Source organism: Dreissena polymorpha, chromosome 14, assembly GCF_020536995.1.
Source record: "Dreissena polymorpha isolate Duluth1 chromosome 14, UMN_Dpol_1.0, whole genome shotgun sequence".
Taxonomy (NCBI): domain Eukaryota; kingdom Metazoa; phylum Mollusca; class Bivalvia; order Myida; family Dreissenidae; genus Dreissena; species Dreissena polymorpha.
The window spans coordinates 4,350,176-4,376,249 of record NC_068368.1 but is presented as its reverse complement, the minus strand read 5'-3'; the positions used below and the strand labels follow the sequence as shown (position 1 = coordinate 4,376,249).

Below are 26,074 nucleotides of genomic sequence, written 5' to 3'. Positions count from 1 at the left end.
TAATATTTTGAGTTATAATAGTTATAATTATTCTTTTGCTTCTTCTTCTTCTTATGATAATTATTTCAAATTTCATTTCTTACTGTTTTGTGCATATTGCACACTTTTTTGTTCAAACTCAGTTACAAACATAGTTGAATTTAACCTCCACCAAGGGAGATAACATGAACCTTTACGACGACAATCGCACATTCTCGGCCCTTTCCGTCAAACATCGGATAAGATAATCTGCGAGGGGTACCGAATGTTACGACGAGTTAACGCGTGACGTCACACGCACCTGCAAAGTTTAGACTCCGCCCACTGGTTGGCAAAAGAGGTGCAATTTATATAAGCGCATATAGAGAAGGTTGACGAAATCTTCGTTTTTAATGATAATCATGCACAATATCAAATATAATTTTACTAATTATGTCTGAATAAAACATTAGCATGCAAGGAAATGCATCTTTGGAACGATTTTATTGTTGTTATTATTATTTGTTTTTACTGACAACGAACTCGGGAGTGGAACACAATCTAAGAGCTCGGTATGTGGTTAAACAAAAATCTCTCTACTTGGCACTTCATCGCAACCTTTTATAGTTAAAAACTTATCAGAAATTGAAATTCTTTCAGAATGAATTAAATTTAATGAACGAAAACAAATAAGGATAAAAACAAACAACGAATAGGTCAATTGTATGTAAGCGACATAGGGTAACTGGTTTGAACCTTTATGTGTCTGGAAAAACTTACCTTCTTACACATTCAATAAATTCTTTTATTTAATGTAATTGTTTTATTTAATTGTTCACACTAATTTTGGCACTCTTTGTTGCAGCATTTATATCCCGGTGTATAATTGCACCTTTGTTATCACAAACCGATTATCTCGTTATGATCGGATACTGTCCAGACAATTACAAAGAAAACATGGTGTCATAAACCCAGGGACCTACACTTGGACCCCTGCATAAACCACATGTTGCAGACGAGTGTCTGGTCAGTAAACATAAGTCACGATACCTCTATGTCATCTCTTGGCATATTGAGCAATCATTTAATATAAAGAAGTGAAACTCCAGCTGCTGGAGCAGTATTGAATTTTCATTAAAAACAATTCTTAAAAAATAATAAAAACACAATACCGCCACCAGCCTCTGAAGGCTGAAAATATAACAACATCGAAGAAATGTACGGGGATACACGCTACTGCATCCACGCAGCACACATCAAACTGTTGTAAGCCACATTTTAAAGCTAAAAATACTGATAAGTTAATTTTTTAATGAAATATTTTAACATTTTAACAAAAATGAAGACATTTGTCGGAAATGTATTAACTGGACCGAGTGTATATATTTATTAGCCAGTTAAACTTAATAATACATTGTTTAAAAACTATACATTTAACTATTGTGCAATTTTACTCCTATGCAATTAAGGTATTTAACGGGTACCGGCAAAAGTTAACTCCGCTATTATGTGTAAAGATTGTACATTACTGCAGGGTCCGAAACACGATCATGAACATAAGCAGTCACAAAAGGGGCCGTTAGATAAATTAAATATATGCATTTATCATAAAATGCTATATTTTTATCACTCCTTATTACTAATAGAGATTTCAATATACATGCAAAGACAGTTACATTTGCGTAATTAATATGCAGGGTTTTTCCGTTTGTATGGTAAATTGAATTTATATTCATTCAATGTAAACGAAACGTAAATTCATTCAATGTAAAAGAAAATTACCCCAATATTTAAAAATAGTACTGTATTCCGCTTTTTAGGGCTTTTTTTTATAATTGATTAAATGCACCTCTGACTCTATTGATCGCTGATGAAATAAAACACTATCCACACCACTTAAAATTATAATACAATTAAAATATGTTTTATTAGGGTTTAAATATAATTTATTCAAGTCTTATTATCAGAAAGAATACGGCTAATTTATTGTTTTGTTTTGTGGAATTGTCAGTATTAAGTCTTCCGATCACGTTTACTCTATGCTAATAACTACTTCGTATTTTTATGAAGAGGAAATTTTATTTGTGAATATACATTTATTTGGTACTAAATATGCTATATTTGCACTTTTTTTTAAAGAGTTTTAATGTTTATTTCGTTTTTATTATCAATTTATTGACTAAACAAAAGCCCTTTATACATGTTTTACGTTACTGTAACCAGTGTTTTTGCCAACCAGTCAGTGCGCATGCGCGGAAAATCCCGAATGTAAACAATAACAATTAACTCGTCTATACAAGGATTTATATTGGATGAAACACACTCGAAATAAAGTTTATTAACAGGTAAATTTCGATATATTTTGCTCAATATATACTATTTAGGCAACGTTCTTTCATAATAGTCACAAATATGTGTGTATTTTAACTCAGGAGTGATGCGACCGAAATTCGTGTCGGAACTCTCGCTATTAAAAAGATAGAGTGGACTATTGACGCCAAGAGTCTGCCAAAGCAAAAATCATCAAAAGACTCTTAAGGCTGCAATTTATATTGACTAACACCTAGCAAACAGAGGTCGAGTTTTACGGTAATGTTTGTTGTTATTAACGACATTTAAAACATGTGTTAGAAAATATGGTTTTTATCAGAATTAATCAATTGATTAATAGAAAATAAATATGAACGGCGAACATTAGGTTTTTGTCTAACACTTGTCGTTAAAAAAAAACTAGGGAAAAATAATTTGTTTGTTTTACGACATTGACAAGTTACGCTTTCGTGCCCCTTCTAGGCGAGGTATAAAACCCGGAACTATCCGGAAATCTTTATGGTAAAACCCGGAACCGATATAAATGGTTATAACTTCATTATTATTCGTCCGATATTAATTATAATGGTACCGTTGTAAAGAAGATCCTCTACAGATTCTAACCATATCAAAATATTTTATGGCAGGGTCGTAGTCGGCCTGTAAATCGCGGACAAAGTTGGCCTGTTTTAACGTTTTTTTTACACACGCAAATGCCGAAAAGAAAACCCGGAACCGATATAAATGGTTATAACTTTAACTTATAACTTCATTATTATTCGTCCGATATTAATTATAATGGTACCGTTGTAAAGAAGATCCTCTACAGATTCTAACCATATCAAAATATTTTATGGCAGGGTCGTAGTCGGCCTGTAAATCGCGGACAAAGTCGGCCTGTTTTAACGTTTTTTTTTACACACGCAAATGCCGAGAAGAAAACCCGGAACCGATATAAATGGTTATAACTTCATTATTATTCGTCCGATATTAATTATAATGGTACCGTTGTAAAGAAGATCCTCTACAGATTCTAACCATATCAAAATATTTTATGGCAGGGTCGTAGTCGGCCTGTAAATCGCGGACAAAGTCGGCCTGTTTTAACGTTTTTTTTTACACACGCAAATGCCGAGAAGAAAACCCGGAACCGATATAAATGGTTATAACTTCATTATTATTCGTCCGATATTAATTATAATGGTACCGTTGTAAAGAAGATCCTCTACAGATTTTAACCATATCAAAATATTTTATGGCAGGGTCGTAGTCGGCCTGTAAATCGCGGACAAAGTCGGCCTGTTTTAACGTTTTTTTTTACACACGCAAATGCCGAGAAGAAAACCCGGAACCGATATAAATGGTTATAACTTCATTATTATTCGTCCGATATTAATTATAATGGTACCGTTGTAAAGAAGATCCTCTACAGATTCTAACCATATCAAAATATTTTATGGCAGGGTCGTAGTCGGCCTGTAAATCGCGGACAAAGTTGGCCTGTTTTAACGTTTTTTTTTACACACGCAAATGCCGAAAAGAAAACCCGGAACCGATATAAATGGTTATAACTTCATTATTATTCGTCCGATATTAATTATAATGGTACCGTTGTAAAGAAGATCCTCTACAGATTTTAACCATATCAAAATATTTTATGGCAGGGTCGTAGTCGGCCTGTAAATCGCGGACAAAGTCGGCCTGTTTTAACGTTTTTTTTTACACACGCAAATGCCGAGAAGAAAACCCGGAACCGATATAAATGGTTATAAATGCATTATTATTCGTCCGATATTAATTATAATGGTACCGTTGTAAAGAAGATCCTCTACAGATTCTAACCATATCAAAATATTTTATGGCAGGGTCGTAGTCGGCCTGTAAATCGCGGACAAAGTTGGCCTGTTTTAACGTTTTTTTTTACACACGCAAATGCCGAAAAGAAAACCCGGAACCGATATAAATGGTTATAACTTCATTATTATTCGTCCGATATTAATTATAATGGTACCGTTGTAAAGAAGATCCTCTACAGATTCTAACCATATCAAAATATTTTATGGCAGGGTCGTAGTCGGCCTGTAAATCGCGGACAAAGTCGGCCTGTTTTAACGTTTTTTTTTACACACGCAAATGCCGAGAAGAAAACCCGGAACCGATATAAATGGTTATAACTTCATTATTATTCGTCCGATATTAATTATAATGGTACCGTTGTAAAGAAGATCCTCTACAGATTCTAACCATATCAAAATATTTTATGGCAGGGTCGTAGTCGGCCTGTAAATTGCGGACAAAGTCGGCCTGTTTTAACGTTTTTTTTTACACAGGCAAATGCCGAGAAGAAAACCCGGAACCGATATAAATGGTTATAACTTCATTATTATTCGTCCGATATTAATTATAATGGTACCGTTGTAAAGAAGATCCTCTACAGATTTTAACCATATCAAAATATTTTATGGCAGGGTCGTAGTCGGCCTGTAAATCGCGGACAAAGTCGGCCTGTTTTAACGTTTTTTTTTACACACGCAAATGCCGAGAAGAAAACCCGGAACCGATATAAATGGTTATAACTTCATTATTATTCGTCCGATATTAATTATAATGGTACCGTTGTAAAGAAGATCCTCTACAGATTCTAACCATATCAAAATATTTTATGGCAGGGTCGTAGTCGGCCTGTAAATCGCGGACAAAGTCGGCCTGTTTTAACGTTTTTTTTTACACACGCAAATGCCGAGAAGAAAACCCGGAACCGATATAAATGGTTATAACTTCATTATTATTCGTCCGATATTAATTATAATGGTACCGTTGTAAAGAAGATCCTCTACAGATTCTAACCATATCAAAATATTTTATGGCAGGGTCGTAGTCGGCCTGTAAATCGCGGACAAAGTCGGCCTGTTTTAACGTTTTTTTTACACACGCAAATGCCGTAAAGAAAACCCGGAACCGATATAAATGGTTATAAATGCATTATTATTCGTCCGATATTAATTATAATGGTACCGTTGTAAAGAAGATCCTCTACATTTTCTAACCATATGAAAATAATGAATATCAACCGACATGACCGACAGAAATGATTCGATGCACGATGTGAATCAAAATTTAGTTTAAGTAATACGACACAAAGAAACTTTTTTAGTTTACGGATCATTTCGGCTTAGAGGACTAAGACAGTCATGTAAAATATCAAATAAAATATATAGTTATAATCAACTGGTAGCAAGTTATAAATATATCGGCAATGTACCAACCGAAAAGCACTTCATGCTGTTTATCATCTTATACGTAAATTGATGTAAATGTTTTAAGTTTTTCTAATTGACGTGAAACTCTTAAATAGAAATTGCAGCATGAATTTTAGTTAATGTGCTTTGTATTAATAATAGCGATTTTAATGGTTCCATTAAAACCATTTATTGCGCGAGCATCGAGACACTTTTGAGTTATTGATGTTAGCACAATGCAAGGTGACACAATAGTATCAGTTTTTAATTATGTGTAATTTCATTCGCACCTCTCGCTTAACTCAACGTTCAAAGGCACGCGCACTTTCACACTTTATTAGCGCCGTCTTTAATCTGTTCTATCTCTTTTTACAGAACAGATTGATGTGAACTTAATGAACACAATTATTGTAACTAATGCAAGTTTAGCTAGAATTAATATATGACTTCTTGCTATACAATCATTATCATTCGAAAATGGATCTTATTTAATTGTGGTTCCTTTTTTGAACTTATGCTGTCCGCCAACATATAGAATAGGTAGTGTCAGTAATAAATGTATTGCTTTAGATTCACATGTTTGTTTTTTTTAAGATATGTAAGATGCAAATGTGTCTAACTTATATTGTTTTCTGGTCTTTAAGCTATCTTATATATGTGACTACGTGCTATTTTGTTGGAGAAATGACAGATTCAAATGTGTCTTATTTATATTTTATCCATGTATCGTGTGTATTCAGTGTCATGCGAAAATATATCTTATTTCTTAATTTCCACCTTCACACTTTATTAGCGCCGCCGTTAATTAGTTCATTAAATTAATTAATTTAATATAATGTGCAACGGTGAGGTGGATCAATGCTCGTTGTTAATTTAAATACACACCACTTCAGCAATAAATGAAATCAGTTATTTTGGCTGTAAATCCATTTTTTTTCCGTACAGTAGCCATGTTCCTGTGTATTGAGCTGATAAGATCACCACAGCAAGTTGCTAATACACAGTGTAGACTTAAACGAAATTGGTTATTTTGACTGTAAATCCAATTTTTCCAGTACAGTAGCCATTATGACCATGTTCCTGTGTATTGAGCTGATACGATACCCACAGCAGGTTGCTTATACACAGTGTAGACTTCCCCTGTTTTATTATAGTATTTGTTATTTACCTGCTTGGAATAAATGACGTTTATTCATTCGGGTCTGATGGCGTTTTGTTAAAGGTCATTTAATGCAGAAAAGCTGGTTTTCTGACTTATTTTTTTAATCATTTCAATTTAAAAAAGAAATAATGAAACAATGAATGTGTAATTTAATTCTCAACTCTCGCTTAACTCAACGTTCAATGGGACGCGCATAGTTCTTTTTATAAATTATGTACAAATATAATATGCTGTACATTGTTGTTTATTTACTCAAGAAGTACCAGAAAGAAGCATTGTTATGTATAAAGCGCTTTACTTTTTCAAAATTCTACATTAAATAAAGAAATATCGTATTTTTTGGTTAAGTGTACGTGCTTGATATATATTCATAAAATAGCAGTTTTTTTTTAAACATTCGGTCTTTAACCTTTAATTTGATGCAAATGAAAAGAAGAACTGCCTTTTTTATTTTTATACTTAAATCAACATTTAACGAAGTCATTATTGACTAAATAAATATGTACATTTTTTCACTCCATTAAAATCGGCCCTTATAGTTTACTTTCATGTATATATAGAATAATTGAGTGCTTTTCGGTGATTCTATGCTGGCGCGATAGTGCTTTTCGGTTGCAAATAAAAATACTATTGTGCGTGATCTTTACACTTAAATCAATATTTAACGAAGTGATTAATGACTTAATTAATACGTACATGTTTTCAATCCATTATAAACGGCACTTATGGCTTACTTTCATGTAAATATGAAGAAATTGAGTGCTTTTCGGTGATTCTGTGCTGTCGCGGGGGTGCTTTTCGGTCTTCACATGAAGTGCTTTTCGGTCGGTATATTGCCGATATTTATCCAATATGGGGCATTAATACATCATAATAAACACAAGGTAGTATAAATATGCATGAAATATAACCATTTTTATCTAATTTAGTCCATTAACACACAATAGAAACGCATTTTTGCATATATATTGCGAGAAATCGAGTGCTTTTCGGTCTTCACATGAAGTGCTTTTCGGTCGGTATATTGCCGATATTTATCCAATTTTGGGCATTAATACATCATAATAAACACAAGGTAGTATAAATATGCATGAAATATAACCATTTATAACTAATTTAGTCCGTTTACACACAATAGAAACGCAAGTTTTCATATATATAGCGAGAAATTGAGTGCTTTTCGGTCGTCACATGAAGTGCTTTTCGGGCGGTATATTGCCGATATTTATCCAATTTTGGGCATTAATACATCATAATAAACAAAAGGTAGTATAAGTATGCATAAAATATAACCATTTATAACTCATTTAATCCGTTACACACAATAGAAACGCAATTTTTCATTTATATACAAGAAATTGATTGCTTTTCGGTCTTCACATGAATTGCTATTCGGTCGGTATATTGCCGATATTAATCCAATTTTGGGCAAAATGTAGTATAGACATACATTCATATAACCATTAATAACTAATTAAACCCGTTAACACACGCTAGAAACGATATATTGCATATATAGAGAGAGAAATTGAGTGCCTTTCGGTGCTTTTCGGTGATTGTATGGACCGACTTAAATACCAATAGAGCGTGACACAAACACAGCACAATTGTTTATTTCGGCAAACATTTTGATATTATTTGCTTTTAAACATAGCTTTTAATGACCATTGATAGATGAATAATGTTATACTATTATTTGTAATTTCAAAACATGTTACTTGGTGATTTTATTCACGTTCTATAAATACATCAGTTATTCTTATTAACCTGATGCCTGTTGTCTGCTACTGTTACAATACGACGCTTAAAAATGTGGATTGCATAAAGTTAAAGGTCAAATTCCGTGTGCACTATATTACTTGTAATAATGCATTATAAATATGTCAAGCATGTTCACTTTAACAAATACGATACTTCTTTATGTAATGTAGAATTTTGCAAAGGTAAAGCGCTATATATATGACAATGTTTTATTTTTTCTTGTTGATTAAAAACAAACACAAAATATAACAATACATATCATATGTGTACATACTTTTTTAAACCAATATAATGAATCACGTGATGTTTTTATAATTTTGTTAAGCGTGCGTGATATTGAACGTTGATTTAAGCGAGTTATGCGATTTAAAAACTGATACCACTCAGCTTGATTTATAATTCATGTTCCAACGCGCCAATGTATTTAATTAAATGGTTTCATGAAATTGTGTTTAAAAGCATAACGATTAAAAGTCAGAAAAAAAAACACAGTTTTGCACATAAAATGATCGCCAACAGACCCGAATTAATACACTTCATAAATGCCAATCAGATAAAAAACAATTCCAATAATAAAACAGGGGAAGTCTACACTGTGTATTAGCCACCTGCTGTGGTTATCCCTATTTATCAGCTCTATCTCAGGCACCTGGCTACTGTTATGAACAAATTGGATTTACTGAAAATAACTGATGTCATTTATTGCAAATTGTTATGTACATATAAAATAAACAACGAGAGTGGACCCACATCATTGTTGCACATTAGTATAAACTTCACTGTAATCTAGGCGCCCCGTAATCTGTTCTTAAAATAGACATAGCCTTAATAAAGACGGCGCTAATTAAGTTTGATATTAAAGAAGCTACATTAAGCGCACTGAAAAAGATGAATTGGACACATTTGCATCTTTCATTTATTACAAAGCATGTGAATATGTACAATACTTTTATTACTGACACATTATTCTTAAAGTCGACGGACAACATAAGAGGGAACCACAATTAAATAAGATCCATTTTCGCAGGATAGTGGTTTTTTTAGAAAATATTCACATATTATTTTAAGCTTGCATTAGTTACAATAATAAGTTCGCGTGCCATTGAACGTTGAGTTAAGCGAACGGTGCGAATTAAAATCTGAAACTATTATGTCATCTGTACTAACAGCATTAACTCAATGGTGTCAAATCCTCTATAGTCAATTAAAGGGGCATTTTCATTTTTTGAAGTAGTTAAAAACCAACTTGTAGTGAGTGATATTTTGATGCAACCAATTGAAACTTTTGACTTTAAATGACGAAAAATCGGATATGGGTGCATTGTGTGTGCTATGTATAAAACATGACAGTCACTACAAAATCGTATATATAATATACTCTGTAAGAGACGTTACATATTATGACATTTCAAATTTAAACCACAAAATTGACAACTATCCAAAGATATATCATTCATTTTAGTGAAGGAATGATATATTATAATAACCATGAAAAGTTTTTCCGTTTGACTATGCCTTTAACAAAATAATTTTTCATAATAATATATATAAAATAAACGAGAGTAATGATACCTTCCTTTCATGTATAGTGTACATGTAAGACAAACAGATTCTTTAAATTCATCGCTGTCATTACATCAGTCTATTAGCATCTCATTCGCAATGAAATAATTTGCATTTCACGTGTGCAGAAAATGATTCATATTTTGGTAAAAGGAATTGTACTTCTCTTTAGCGTATCTTACAAAAGTATAAGCACGCATTGCAGAAAGCACTTTTTAGAACAAAAAAATCAACGAAAGACTGACTTGCCTTTCGCTAGTAGTAAAATCGTTTTAAACGTCTTATGTAAACAAGACCACAAGCTGAAATAACTGCACAAAAATATGAGATTGTAAACGTATATTGCATTTAACACCAGAGAGAGAGAGAGAGAGAGACTTGAACGCTCCAAGGCTGCGGGTAAAAACTTGTACGAAATGGTCCAAAATCAACGAATTAGTATGCATTCATAGTGCAATGTTCTCGTTTAAAGTAAAATTCACTAAAAAACTCAAATTCGTATATTCGAGCTCTCATCATGATTTTGATTTCAGTCTTCATGAAACGAGTCTTAATTTATACAGATTTTTTGTTATTGTACGAATGAGTAAGTGCTAATTATTAGATCTAGTTGATTAAGTGCACACTGATTTTGAAACATGAAATAATAATGTAAATAGCATTCATTTCTGTGAACTCAGGTTTATTCGCGAATATTAGTATGTTCAGTAGTCAGGCTAGAGACCGGCCGGAATGAAAATAATGAGCTATGTAACAGAACTTGTTTTCATTGTACAGATAAGATCGAGGATGAAATACATGTACTCGTTCACTGTCCGTTGTATGTTGATGTTCAGGAGGGTTGACATAATTTATAACTGATATAGTCTTTAATTGTAAGCTATGTAAATATTGTCGTTGTTTTTAGGGTCTGTTAGTTATAAATCAAGCGTGGGTAACCATTGCTAATGAGTTAATTTCCGACCTGGTCATAATATACTTGATTTCTTAAACCATTTTAAATTATGCGCGTTAGTGCATCTTATCGCAGTGTCATTGTTTTACGTAAATATATTTATATATCTATAAACGGTTACTAGATTTACCGAAAGCGCGGGTACAAATTAATGCTCGTGTAAACACGTTCATAAAAATATAAATTGCATCAAGATTATGACTTTGTTGAAATTATGATCTGTTTACGTCGTATTTGCTCAATCAGCATTTAGTAGTATAAGTCTTATAATCTAAGTAATTTACGTCATCAACAATGCCACCAAAACCGTTTATGCGATTCTAATTAAGAGCGCAGTATTTAGCAGATTTGAATAGAAACCAACACTCGTTAAGTCATGTAACGCGCTAAAGAAAGTATATAATGGCCATTGAAGAAACATGCCTAATTTGTGAAATTTCTGAAGTCGCGAATTCTTCAGAATTGTGAAAATGAGTCGCGAACTTGCAATATTTGCGAAAAAACGTGAGTTTTCCAAATTGTGATTTTTTAAAGATTAAATGTAGTAAATAGTTAGTATTCAATAATTTCATTTTTTTTACACTTCATTTATTCGGAAATTTAAACATCGCATGCCATTAAACTGAAATAATGACCATATGATTATATCTTCAATATACTTAGTATAAGAATAATTTTGTGTGAACGCATCTCCTTGCAATTTCAATTGATTTTCTTTCAACTCATGGACATTATTCAGGGCGACATGCAGTTGTGCGTAATTGCGGAAAGTTATGTACTGTCTATTATTTAGAAAGTTATGGCCATTGGAATATCTGATTCTATTAACCCCAATTGTTCCTGAATCTGAATACCTAATTCCCCCATACAAAGGTTAATATGTATGTTTAAATTGTTATTCACACAATTCACTGTCTCAGTAAAACGGCTATTACCGTCAAACACAGTATTTATACAGTATTCCGTATATGAAAAAGTGTTCATTTTATAAAGCATGTATGTTTCCTTGGTTAAGAAAAAAAAATATTCATATGTTGAATAAGGTTGAGCATTTTGATCGAGGCAATGTAAATAAAAACACGCTTGTATGTGTTAGTGTTATTCTATTATATCATTAAAACACCCTTGTAAATGTTTGGTCATATCTTCTGACTACATCTAGAATATCAGAACCATACTACGGAATAAAACAGGTCGACTTTGTCCGCGATTTGCAGGCCGACTACGACCCTGCCATAAAATATTTTGATATGGTTAGAATCTGTAGAGGATCTTCTTTACAACGGTACCATTACAATTAATATCGGACGAATAATAATGCATTTATAACCATTTATATCGGTTCCTGGTTTTCTTTACGGCATTTGCGTGTGTAAAAAAACCGTTAAAACAGGCCGACTTTGTCCGCGATTTACAGGCCGACTACGATCCTGCCATAAAATATTTTCATATGGTTAGAAAATGTAGAGGATCTTCTTTACAACGGTACCATTATAATTAATATCGGACGAATAATAATGAAGTTATAACCATTTATATCGGTTCCGGGTTTTCTTTACGGCATTTGCGTGTGTAAAAAAAACCGTTAAAACAGGCCGACTTTGTCCGCGATTTACAGGCCGACTACGACCCTGCCATAAAATATTTTGATATGGTTAGAATCTGTAGAGGATCTTCTTTACAACGGTACCATTATAATTAATATCGGACGAATAATAATGAAGTTATAACCATTTATATCGGTTCCGGGTTTTCTTTTCGGCATTTGCGTGTGTAAAAAAAAACGTTAAAATAGGCCGACTTTGTCCGCGATTTGCAGGCCGATTACGACCCTGCCATAAAATATTTTGATATGGTTAGAATTTGTAGAGGATCTTCTTTACAACGGTACCATTATAATTAATATCGGACGAATAATAATGAAGTTATAACCATTTATATCGGTTCCGGGTTTTCTTCTCGGCATTTGCGTGTGTAAAAAAAAACGTTAAAACAGGCCGACTTTGTCCGCAATTTACAGGCCGACTACAACCCTGCCATAAAATATTTTGATATGGTTAGAATCTGTAGAGGATCTTCTTTACAACGGTACCATTATAATTAATATCGGACGAATAATAATAAAGTTATAACCATTTATATCGGTTCCGGGTTTTCTTTTCGGCATTTGCGTGTGTAAAAAAAAACGTTAAAACAGGCCGACTTTGTCCGCGATTTACAGGCCGACTACGACCCTGCCATAAAATATTTTGATATGGTTAGAATCTGTAGAGGATCTTCTTTACAACGGTACCATTATAATTAATATCGGACGAATAATAATGAAGTTATAACCATTTATATCGGTTCCGGGTTTTACCATAAAGATTTCCGGATAGTTCCGGGTTTTATACCTGCCCGTTCAGCCCCCCCTTCTACACTCTGGATCAGCAGACGATTTATTTCATAAATCAATCAATCGTGATACATCGGCTATCTCGGATTCCTCGTGGCCTCGTGGCTAACGGTCGCCATATTGCCTTGTATTACTACTTTACTACCCAAAAGGTTGTCAGTCTATTGTTATGAGGCTGTATACGATGCGCGTTGAACTAGCGCCAAACTTTTTACCGAAACTTTGATATTAAGAGCACTATTAACGTTCATTTGTGTTGCATTTTAACCTATTATCCAAGTGATTTACTTTTCCATTATTATTTAATCACCCTATCATCCAATTCTTAAGATGAAATTACGGTGTTTACAAAACCAACCAAACCGAAAGTGAAACTGGATGCATTACGTTTCGCGATGTAAACATTAAATACTTGTTCAGTTTGAGGAAGCGAATCGATAATAGACGTTGGAATATGTATGCAATACAGACTATCATTGCCGATTGTAGTACTGGCTAAAAAATACCTTTTATGACAGGTCATGTATAGAACGTTAATCAAATAGTGACCATAAATCACTACAAATGTCTGCGTTGTTCATTAATATAATTAATGCACGTTTCTGATCTAATTGCCTGTATCTAGTTGTAATTACCATGATATTGATAAAAATAAACGTGTTTTTTCATAAATTAACATAACATGTTTTATTTTTATCATTTAGGGAATAAATAATTGTATCATTATCATCATTAAATATTCTGAAAATAATCTAAATTATCATGATTACTTTAAAGTAGAATTTTTAAATTTTACTCATTATTTTTAATGAATTTCCACATTTGCTTGATTCAAAATAAAATGTATTAATAAGGGTTTCAGTTGTTAGTTTTAACCCATTTTTAGTTCGATTAAATTTAAAGTACTAACTACGTACATGTATGTGAAATGCTCTTGAGTTCGTTTCCTGGGCCTAGAACCAGTACTTGGGTGTCTCTTGGAGATTTCTTAAGAATGCTCCCACACTGGGGATCAAACCAGTGACCTCCAGATCATTAGGTGGACACCACATCCATTACACATCAGCGACCTTTAATTAGTAATTTACTTTAGTATTGCAGCATTATATAATATAATGTTTGCTACATATTTTTGAAAAATGATTAATCGTAGTACTAAATAAATCTAAATGCATACAATTTTAATTGTGTATATTGTGTGATTATTAGTAACAAATTCCCTTTTTACAGGTATACTGGATTATGTAAGACTGATAAACATAAAATTGACAACTCATCTCCCCAACGATACTAAGTGTGGCTCATTCTCAGAACAAACCCATAGTCAGTGAGAAAACTACAGTGTAAAAAGACCACTTGATTGTGACAATTATGGCTGACCAAGCAAATAATATCATTTAAAATAAAGAAACTTCCAGTTCAATATACATTTTATACCAATTATGACATTGACCAACACAGAAAATAATTATAAGGTTGATTTTCCCAAAATTGACTGTTACAATTGGATACTGTTTTAAGCTTCACTCTACTTTGTCTGAAAATAAAAGTCCTATATATATACATACACATTATATACATGGGTATGCTTTGATTTTTTTCTATTGAAGCCAAATTAATATCCCATTAGATAGATAGATAATATCACAGCAGTATTCCTAGTTTGTCTGCAAGTACTGCAGAAATCATGGATTATTATTTTACTGAGTCAGCCTTAATCTTTATATTATAATTGTTAAAACAGATTAAGATGTGCATAATACAATTGAGGATGCATCAAGATTAAACAAAAGCACCGCCTTGTGGGTGCAGACCGCTCATCTATTTTCTTTTTAAAGGTGAAGGGACTCTCATTTTCAATCACAAAGGAGGGAGGGGTGGAGTGAAGAGGGGTGCATTGTGTGGGGTTGTGGACATTTATTACATTATCTTCCAAAAATGCGAATAAAAGGAAAAGAAAAAAAAATCGGGGGGTGGGGGGGGGGATTCTTGGGTGCGATGGTTGGACAGTATTTCAAACATAAAATAATAAAAATAAATATTTGTGTTTTTTAACCGTTTCAAAAAAAAAATGGGGGGGGGGGGTGAGGTGGGGGGGGTATAGTGTGAGGGTGTGGTGGTAATTTGTGAGATGATTTAAAAAAAAAAAAAAAATTAGGGGGGGGAGATTCGGGTGGTGGGAGGGGGGGTGGGGGCGGGGATTCCTGGGTGCGATGGTTGGGCGGTATTTCAAACATAAAATAATCAAAATAAATAGTTTTGTTTTTTAACTGTTTAAAAAAAAAATTGGGGAGGGGGTGGGGTGGGGGGGGGGTATAGTGTGAGGGTGTGGTGGTCATTTGTGTGATTAAATTAAAAAAAAAAAATGGGGGGGGAAGGGGGGGGTCATTTGTGGTATGTCAGGTAAGAGTAGTTTTTGTCAAAGTATCAATCAAATCTAATCATAAATAAAGAAGTTATGGCAATTTTATCAAAATTTAATAATTTGACCTTGAGAGTCAAGGTCATTCAAAGGTCAAGGTAAAATTCAACTTGCCAGGTACAGTAACCTCATGATAGCATGAAAGTATTTGAAGTTTGAAAGCAATAGCCTTGATACTTAAGAAGTAAAGTGGATCGAAACACAAAATTTAACCATATATTAAAAGTTACTAAGTCAAAAAAGGGCCATAATTCCGTAAAAATGACATCCAGAGTTATGCAACTTGTCCTTTTACTGTACCCTTATGATAGTTTGCAAGTGTTGCAAGTATGAAAGCAATAGCTTTGATACTGTAGGAATAAAGTGGACCTAAACACAAAACATAACCAAATTTTCAATATTCTAAGTATAAAAAGGGCACATAATTCTGTCAAAATACCAGTCAGAATAACATTACTTTGCCTGCACAGTCCCCTTATGATAGTTAGTAAGTGTTGCAAGTATGAATGCAATAGCTTTGATACTTAAGGAATAAAATGGACCTAAACACAAAACTTAACCAAAATTTTCAATTTTCTAAGTATAAAAAGGGCACATAATTCTGTCAAAATGCACGCCAGAGTTATCTAACTTTGCCTGCCCAGTCCCCTCATGATAGTAAGTAAATGTACCAAGTTTGAATGCAATAGCATTGATACTTTCTGAAAAAAGTGGACCTAAACACAAAACTTAACCAAAATTTTCAATTTTCTAAGTATAAAAAGGGCACATTATTCAGTCAAAATGCACGCCAGAGTTATCTAACTTTGCCTGCCCAGTCCCCTTATGATAGTAAGTAAGTGTACCAAGTTTGAATGCAATAGCATTGATACTTTCTGAGAAAAGTGGACCTAAACGCAAAACTTAACCGGACGCAGACGCCGACGCCAAGGTGATGACAATAGCTCATAATTTTTTTTTTTTAAATAGATGAGCTAAAAATGGTACATGTATAAATTAATAAAGAATCAATAACAATCAGAAACCGTGCATTTTTTTCAGTATTGTATGAAAGGATTTGAAGTAATTATGTGTTTTTGAAATATGAATTATGTGAATTTGAATAAATATATAAAATTTAGTGATTTTCTCAGACAAAACTGTTAATTACATACTAAAGTATTCAGAATGTATTATTGTAATATTCATTCGAATTTTTTAGTACAAAAAGCACTTTTCCCTGGCATTTGTATTTATAGTAATTGCATATTTTATAATTCTGACAGCATTTATAAACTGTGTTCATGCAAGCATGAACACGGTTTCATTTTTTGAGTATTTAAACAAGAGGGCCATGATGGCCCTGTATCGCTCCACTGCTGAACAAAAAGGCTGAAACAAATTTCTCTGCATGTGCAAATACTTCAATATAGGCCCTATTTAAGCACATGTACACTTTTGTGACCTTCTGGGCTGGGTCAAATTTAACCACAGGGGCATAATTTGAGCAAACTTTGTAGAGGACTACTATATCTCACTACATACAAAATGTGGTAGCCCTAGGTCCTAGAGTTAAGAACAAGAATATTTTTAAAGTTTTCACAAAATAAGCAAGATATAGGCGTATATAATGTTCAATTTTGTGACCTGCGGGTCAGGATCAAATTTGACCCAAAGGGCATAATTTGAACAAACTTGGTAGAGGACTATAAGATGTTACTGCATACCAAATTTGGTAGCTATAGTCCAAATGGTTTTCGACAAGAAGATTTTTAAAGATTTCACAAAATAGGCGCTTTATAAGCGTTTATTCAATTTTGTGACCCCCCGGGGCAGGGTCAAAGTTGACCCCAGAGGCATTATTTGAACAAATTTGGTAGAGGTTTATTAGATGTCACTACATACCAAATTTGGTAGCCATAGGCCCAATTGTTATGGACAACAAGATTTTTTAAGTTTTCACAAAATAGGCCCCATATAAGCGTATGTTCAGTTTTGTGACCCCGGCAGGGTCAAATTTGACCCAAGGGGCATAATTTGAACAAACTTGGTAGAGAACTATTACATGCCACTACATACCAAATTTCATTTGGTAGCCCTAGGCCCAATGGTTATGGACGAGAAGATTTGTAAAGTTTTCACAAAATATACCCTATATAAGCATATGTTCAATTTTGTGACCCCCGGGGCAGGGTCAAATTTGACCCCAGGGGCATAATTTGAACAAATTTGGTAGAGGACTATTAGATGTCTCTACATACCAAATGTGATAGCCCTAGGCCCAATGGTTATGGACGGGAGATTTTGAAAGTTTTCACAAAATAGGCCTTATATAAGCAAATTTTCAATTTTGTGACCCCAGGGCAGTCAAATTTGACCCCAGGGGCATATTTTGAACAAATTTGAAAGAGGTTCACCCCAGGAACATTCCTAAGAAATTTCATCAGAATTGGACCAGTAGTTTAGGAGAAAAAGATGTTTAAAGGAAAAGTTAATGCACGGACGCACGATGGACACAGGACCTATGGCCAGTGGAGCTAAAAATCAAATTAAACATTCAGTTTTGATGTAAAATCAGTTTTTATATGCAAGTGTCTATTTCACTTATAAATTAAAACAGCATATTATTCATTATTGAAAAGATTATTCCAAGCTTGATGTCATATTTCAACTTTGCATAGTGTAGTTAATTGAACCTTGTATTGATCTGTATGGGCAGCTATATTTTTTAATTTATGTATGTTGTATTATACAAAATGCATTATTTCTACCACAAGTAGACCATATAAGGCCTACTGCTACTAAATAGGCACTGGTATGAATTTGACACTGTTTTTGATGCTCATACAAAACTTTAATTATTACTACACTTTAGTATATTAAATTTTTTCAAGTTTTTGTTCAACATTTTTTGCAAAAAAAGAGTGTCTTAATGCATTTGAAAATTAACTTAGAACAAACTAAAAATACATTTTAACATACCTTTTTCCTGGTAAAGTGTATTTGGGATGATAAAAAATACACTTGAAGAGTATTAATGCTGGAAAAAAGCAGAAAAAAAACATTTGTTTCTGTTAGAAGTGTGTCTTGTCTGCATTTTTAAGTGTATTAAATGCACATCAAATGCAGATCATGTATTATAATGGACATAAAATGCACTTGTTTTTGTAATTAAATGCTTTAGTGAATTGAAATAACCTTTTATAATGTTTTAACAATTAATAATACCTTTTTATATAAATTTTCTTTTGAAATGTGACACTTAAATGATTTTTGCACAACTAGTAAGAGATATAATTTGTGCTCATAATGCTTTATCATTACACTATATATCATTTGTTGTATGAAAATTACCCGTAAAATTCATGTGAAAGCTCAAGAGATCAATAGCAGCGTGCTATACCCTGCTCTTTTTACATGACTTTATGGTATTTAGTCCCCAATTCTACATGGCTAAGGGAAAATTAATGTGAAGATTTGACAAATAAGTCTTAACTGGTATCCAATAGGCAGACTTTCATATTACTTGTATTTAATTTAAATCATGATCTGAATTGCTCTTTGGCAAATCTTCGTTGGTCACAGTATTCAACTGAATTTTGTTCACTTTGTAGTGATTATATTTTCCATATTTATCAGACAACATCTTTCTTCAAAAGTTTAACATGATTGCTTGGTTAATTTAGAAACAAGATCAATGCATCATAACATAGAATGAAAAAATGTGTAATAGTAAAAATGGCAGCAAAAAAGCACCAGATTATCTGCCTTAAATCTGAGACATTATGTTGATGTATTGGAATTTCTCATAAATAATGTGTCCCATAGTTGTATAATTGTATAGTCGCATGCATGAGTGGTGTCAATGTCACAATACCAATTATAGCCTATAATTTACTAAAACAATTTGAAGTTTGATGTGTGTTTTTTTCAAGATCTGTTATATATATATATATATATATATATATATATATATATATATATATATATATATATATATATATATATTGTTGAAAAGTTAACATGCAATAAGTTTACTGTAATTAAGTGACAAATAGTTTTACTGATTTGGTTGGATGCATATAGGCAGATATATCATGGTTTGTGCAGAGGACAGTAGCAAAAACAAAGCTGTCTCCGTAGGATGACATACGCCCCCGATAAACGCTTTAATAGAAGTTATGAGCATTTTTCAAAACCTAAGGCTAAACGCTGACCCTAAGTTCAAGGTCAAAGGGGTCAAAATTTGTGTGTGTATGGGAAGGCCTTGTCCATATACACATGCATATCAAATATGAATGTTACATCTGAAGCAACATAGAAGTTATGAGCATTTTTTCGAAACCTAAATGCAAAGTGTGACGGATAGACAGACGGACAGTGCAATCACTATATGCCCTCCTTTGGGGGCATAAAAATGTGTTTCACATTGTTTTGGTAAATTAGTAATGTACAAACATGTAGTTAAAAGAACAGAATCATCAATTATAAAGTTATTGATTATAAAGTGTTGCTGGCATATTTGATGCATTCATCTAGCTATAAGAAGGTCCCTGTTTTATCCCCACTGGCATCGAGTGAGGGTTCTCAAAATCTTTAAACAATATGAATAACTACATATAGGGTCGAGAGCCTTGCTGATATGGGGGCTAAACACCTGAAATCAAAACGACCCAGGTTAAAGGCCGAGGCAAAATAAATAAACCAGAGGCGGCATGAGCCTGCTATTCTCTGAACAAGTATTGTTTCTTCTCAGAAAACTGGCTTAAGTGTCTTACTAAGCTTTAGACTTTGAGTTTCAGTGCAATTTATCTAAAATAAATTTGTCAAATTAAATAATAATTTGTAAAAAATAAACATTCTGCACAAATTCAATTATTTACTTTACCTGTGTGAATGAATCATTTCAGTCTTGATGGTTAGTGAACTATGTCAAAAGCACCATAGCTATGAAACACTTGCATTTTGAATATTGCAATGTTCCACAGAAATGATGCTGATGATAATTCATTCTACACGATGATGAATTACTAGATATATTTCTAAATTCCACATAGGGCCTATATTTAAGTATTTCCACCAACAATTCGGTTATTCCACTACCAGTTCAAATGCTTCGTACACAGTTGAAAATAACACTATTCCACTCAACAACCGTGACACAAAGTCATGTACTCAATTTTTCAACTTTTCGCAATTAAAATTGTCTCCTACTGTTATTGTTGTTGTTGTACTTTTGAAAGTAGGTCATAATACACCAAATAGTTTCCCTATATAATTCAATGTAAAAGCGACAACTTTGAGCGAAAATAAATGCAACATTTGCACATAGAGACCCCCATAACCATACCTTTTCTTAAAGGCCATTCTAAGCGGAATCGATTTATGCAATAAAAAAGATATGTCATGTACAAAGCAAGAAAGAACTTGACACAAGTCAAAATCGACTGTTTTTGCAACTTTTTTTTTCGGCCGTTTCTTAGTGAAATGTAACCTTTTCTACTGCAATGGTTTACTTTAGTCTTCAAGTGTATCATATTTCAGGGATTCAGTTGTGAACACCTTTTCATGCCCTACCATTATCTCCGCAAGATCACACCCCAATAATGGTAAAAAGTGTCAAACATGCCTTCCTGTCAACTATGATATTTTTTTAGAGAGTACAGCCCTACATGAAGCGATCATTTAGTGTATTGTAACCTATAAGACAACGTTGACTGTTAACATCGCGAAAAATAAGCACTTCTCTGTACTTATAAACCTATTTTCTATGTGCATGCCAATTTTCAGACCGATCTTTCACGTAGAAATGCTTGAAAATGCATTTTATTATAACGCCTGATAAGCCATGTGGCTTTCGCGTTCGGAGCTTTGATTTATAACGGGCGTTCAGGCGCAAAACGATTACCCTAAATAATTACAATCGGTCAAAATACTGGAATATTGTTACAAGCTATGTAGAAAAAGAAGTAAACAACTATTAAAACGTGTTCATGAGCTCTTTCAGCACAAATTGTTGCGATTTGAGATAATCAAGACGAGTTTTTGTACGTTTTTTTTTCTTATTTTCCTCTGAAAACGTATTTTTTTCTTAAAAACTCACGATGCTCCTTAAATTCGCGAAACAAACGCATTTATTCCGTGAAATTTGCCAAAACGCGTCATATCCCACTAAAAAAATGATGATTTTCTGTAAATACAGCTCCTTTGTGACTAGGCCTGGTTTTGCGTTTAGGTCATAATACACCAAATAGTTTCCCTATATAATTCAAAGTAAAAGCGACAACTTTGAGCGAAAATAAATGCAACATTTTGCACATAGAGACCCCATAACCATACCTTTTCTTAAAGGCCATTCTAAGCGGAATCGATTTATGCAATAAAAAAGATATGTCATGTACAAAGCAAGAAAGAACTTGACACAAATCAAAATCGACTGTTTTTGCAACTTTTTTTTTCGGTCGTTTCTTAGTGAAATGTAACCTTTTCTACTGCAATGGTTTACTTTAGTCTTCAAGTGTATCATATTTCAGGGATTCAGTTGTGAACACCTATTCATGCCCTACCATTATCTCCGCAAGATCACACCCCAATAATGGTAAAAAGTGTCAAACATGCCTTCCTGTCAACTATGATTTTTTTTAGAGAGTACAGCCCTACATGAAGCGATCATTTAGTGTATTGTAACCAGTAGTTCGAAAGATGGCGACCATTAACCGTTACATAAATCTAGGAAAAAAATAACACATACAAATGCCGATGTTTCATATCACTTATTATATAGTATTTCATTGATTTTACAGAGCGCCTACAGTCAACGCGACACTGTATTCACCTTTGTCCGCAAGGTCATGTCTATACCGTTCCTGCCAGCGGAACATGTGGAACCAGCGATTATGAGGTAGATTATATATTTGACAAATACACAAAGAAATACAAAAAATAACTGGGATGGCCACGTTTCACTTATTTAGAAATAAATCGAAAAACCGTTCAGACTATTACTTTACAAATTACTGGTCTCTTGTAATAGTACTGATTCATTTTAATTTGTTTCAGACTGAAAGAAAAAACAACAGACGAACGCCTGGCCGACCTGCTAGAGTATGTGGACAGGACATGGCTTAAATCTTCGGTGTGGGGACCTGAAAATTGGAGCGTGTTTGGTCGGAGTGTCCGAACAAATAATGACTGTGAAGGGTGGCACTTGAAACTAAATCAGCACGCCAAGAAAGCCAATTTGCCTTTCTACCTACTACTGACCCTTCTTTGTGAAGAGGCTTCCCTTCTCCCAACACAGGTGAAGATGGTATCAGAAGGAAAGCTATCCAGGCGACAACGAAGGAAGAACACGTCTATCCAGGGAAAAATCTTCAAGCTGTGGGAAGCATACGAGAGCGGAGAATTGTCAGTCAACGGCCTACTGAGGAAATGCAGTGGCATTTATGGACCAAAGGCATGAACGTTGCTCATTTGATGTCTTTCTGATTGTTGGAAATGTTTCAACCCTTGTTTTTGAAAAGCTTGTTTGTGTGTGAAAGTTACTGTGTGTTTGTAATGTTTTACCATTATTATATTTTTTAAATGTTTGATAATATTCATCATTTACGGACCAAATGCCTGCCTGAAAGTTGCTAGATTAAATTGAAATAAATTATTGCTCATTTGTTGTTTTTTTTTCTTCTGATTGTTAGAAATGTTTCAACCATTGTGTTTAAAAGCTTGTTTCTGTGTGAAAGTTTGTGTTTAATTATTACGGATGTTTGAAATGTTTGATAATATTCATCATGGCTCATTACAACCTGTGTTTGTAATGTTTTAAAAGTATTAAAGATGTTGGAAATGTTTGATAATATTTTGTGAAAGTTTGTGTTAATTATTACGGATGTTTGAAATGTTTGATATTATTCATCAAGGCTCATTACAAACTGTGTTTTAAAATTATTTTTAAAATGAGTTAATAAATGGAAATGTTTGATAATATTTTGAATTGTCTTTTCATTCATAAATCTGTGTTATTTATTTCATTTAATATGCTAAAATTGATGCTTTGTATGTTTTCAATAAAAACAAATGTTAGTATCGTGGGTCTGTAATTGTTATAAATTATGAATAAAATTATGAATATAACACATTTCTATTTTTATTTTTTTCCCCATGTATTATTCGTTTTGTGTATTCAGCATTCCTTTTAAAGTCAAAAATGTTATTTAATACATTTTTTTCACAAAGAGTATTATATATATGACAAAATATTTCGTTGCACGCTGTCATTTAATTTGGGGCGAGTTGTCTTTTATTTGGGGCGAGTTGTCTTTCGATTGGGGCGAGTTGTCCAATATATTTGGGGCGACTTGTCCAGATTTTCGGGGCGACTTGTCCTGGGGCGAGTTGGCTTTGGGGCGAGTTGTCTGGTAACCAACCCAGAGCCTATCTTACGGAGGAATCCGAGATAGACGATGTATCATGATTGGCCAATTCTATACATAGATTGTGACGTCACTACGTTATTGTCACCTCTATACTTAGTAAGACCGGTGTGACACAATGTTGGTTAACCTGGTTCAGTAATCTATTTTTCGGCGTAAGCTGTATTAAGCCAGCTTTTCACCTCTCCTGACCTTTGTAAGTGTCCAATAAAATTCAAATAAAATTTCCCGCGGCTAGGTACGAATGAATACACTTCATTTATTCCATTGGCTGATTTGAGTATACCACCAGAACATTGGAAACATATCCGCGTCTTTGTAACACTGTTTTACTGCATGAAACAATTTTATTTCTAATGAAAAGGCTTAATAGATAGAACAGTTTTACACTCAATTCTCGACATCAATACAGTTTGTGCGTGCACCTTTTATTTTCAGAGAATTTCCAGCGCAACGCGTTTACACTTAAAGGCTATCTTCTCATATTTAGTACTTACTTCCATATTTTTGTCAACATGTTAACATGTAAAAGTATAAAGAGCAGTGGAAGCGAGGCCTCACTTTGATACATTGCATTTCAACCCGCGAGGTATCGGGTCAATTCGCGGCCAGTGTATGAATGTCAGAGTTTATATACAGGTCATCACCGGAGTTCGCGGCCAGTAAAATAATAATTATATAATAAATACGCTATCCGTGAACTAGGTGACCTGGAATTTTCTTTAGACCAGAAATATGTACATTCTTAATGTGTTTTCAACAATACAATGATAAATATTATTTTTGATTAATTTAACAATAATTATTCCACCATATTAACCAATGTATTAAGCATGAGCGCGATGATTATCGATTCTGATAATAATCGAATCAAATAGCAATGCCCGACAAACCACTAAAACAGGTTTGTTCGAAGAACGCGCCTATAAATACGGATACTTCTCGTGTGGCCGGTTGACTCGTATGTTTTAATTTCACTTCTATTCTTCTTTTGGTTTTCTGTTTTGTATCTATAGGTTTATGACCAGCAATATGTAATAATGTAAAATAAGCCGCGAAAACTCCGCGTAACATCCCGTACTGCGTGTAATGCAGCTAAGAACTGCACAGAAAAAAGACATTCGCTATCCTTGATCTCATTCATTGAACTATCAACGCCGTATATCTTTTTTAAAGATATTTCTTGTTAGTTCTGCTCTGGAATTTGGGAAGATATTGATCATTGATAAATTGACTGTTCTGAGGGAAAAATATACTACTCTGCCAGTGATCTCATCTATGGTGTACGAACTGGTCCAAAACTATTCTAAACTGTCCGGGACGGTTTGTAAACTGTCCCGGACAGTTTACTAAACTGTCCCGGACAGTTTCTTACTTTTGAACCGCTCGTGCGTCTGTAAACTGTACCGGGCGATTTATTTTGTGGATTACAAACCGTCCGGGACAGTTAAGGAAACTCTCCGGGACGGTTTCCTAAACTGTCCCGGACGGTTTCCAGGCATACATTTTAGTACGGCATAGGTTCTTAAGAGGAGTCAATCAATCAATCAGAACACTCGTAACACTTCGCATTTGTGTGCCATTTCGAAAGTGAGAATTTCCTTTTTAGTAACGTTTACTCGAGTGATTGTTCGATAATTTATCATTTGTACGCGAATATGGACAGAGATCGGTTTTTAGAGACTTGTCGGGATGTGTTTAATTCCATTACAAGAATTTTAGAGACAAATAGGTCCCTTGAGGTGATTAACTCTTCACTGACAAGATTGGTACTCTGGCTAGAAATGTGAACAGAATGACCACATCATATCCCGAGTTTACACCTACTCGACAGTTTCAGGGCAGCGATTGTAAAAGAAGAAATTCGTTACCAATGTCAGTAATACTTTGTGGGCAAATAC

At 33.7% G+C, this 26,074-nt stretch overlaps 1 protein-coding gene across 4 annotated transcripts; it reads left to right on the top strand.

Moving 5' to 3' along the window:
- The first annotated feature begins 1,953 nt into the window (after window positions 1-1,953).
- On the top strand, window positions 1,954-23,874 carry LOC127858973 (uncharacterized). Of its 4 annotated transcripts, none has more exons than XM_052396363.1 (3): window positions 1,954-2,303; window positions 22,548-22,645; window positions 22,804-23,874. In XM_052396363.1, the coding sequence occupies exons 2-3, from the start codon at window positions 22,596-22,598 to the stop codon at window positions 23,204-23,206; spliced, it is 453 nt and encodes a 150-aa protein (XP_052252323.1). In that variant the 5' UTR covers window positions 1,954-2,303; window positions 22,548-22,595; the 3' UTR covers window positions 23,207-23,874. The 4 variants fall into 4 exon arrangements, with proteins under 4 accessions (XP_052252323.1, XP_052252322.1, XP_052252321.1 ...); XM_052396362.1 differs by lacking the exon at window positions 1,954-2,303 and adding an exon at window positions 13,391-13,495; XM_052396361.1 differs by lacking the exon at window positions 1,954-2,303 and adding an exon at window positions 13,582-13,799.
- Window positions 23,875-26,074: the final 2,200 nt, after the last annotated feature.

Excerpts from the sequence above, each read along its gene's own strand:
- LOC127858973 (XM_052396363.1), top strand. The coding sequence starts at position 22,596 with ATGTCTATACCGTTCCTGCCAGCGGAACATGTGGAACCAGCGATTATG. Across the intron at positions 22,646-22,803 it reads GTGGAACCAGCGATTATGAG|ACTGAAAGAAAAAACAACAG; the intron begins GTAGATTATATA and ends AATTTGTTTCAG.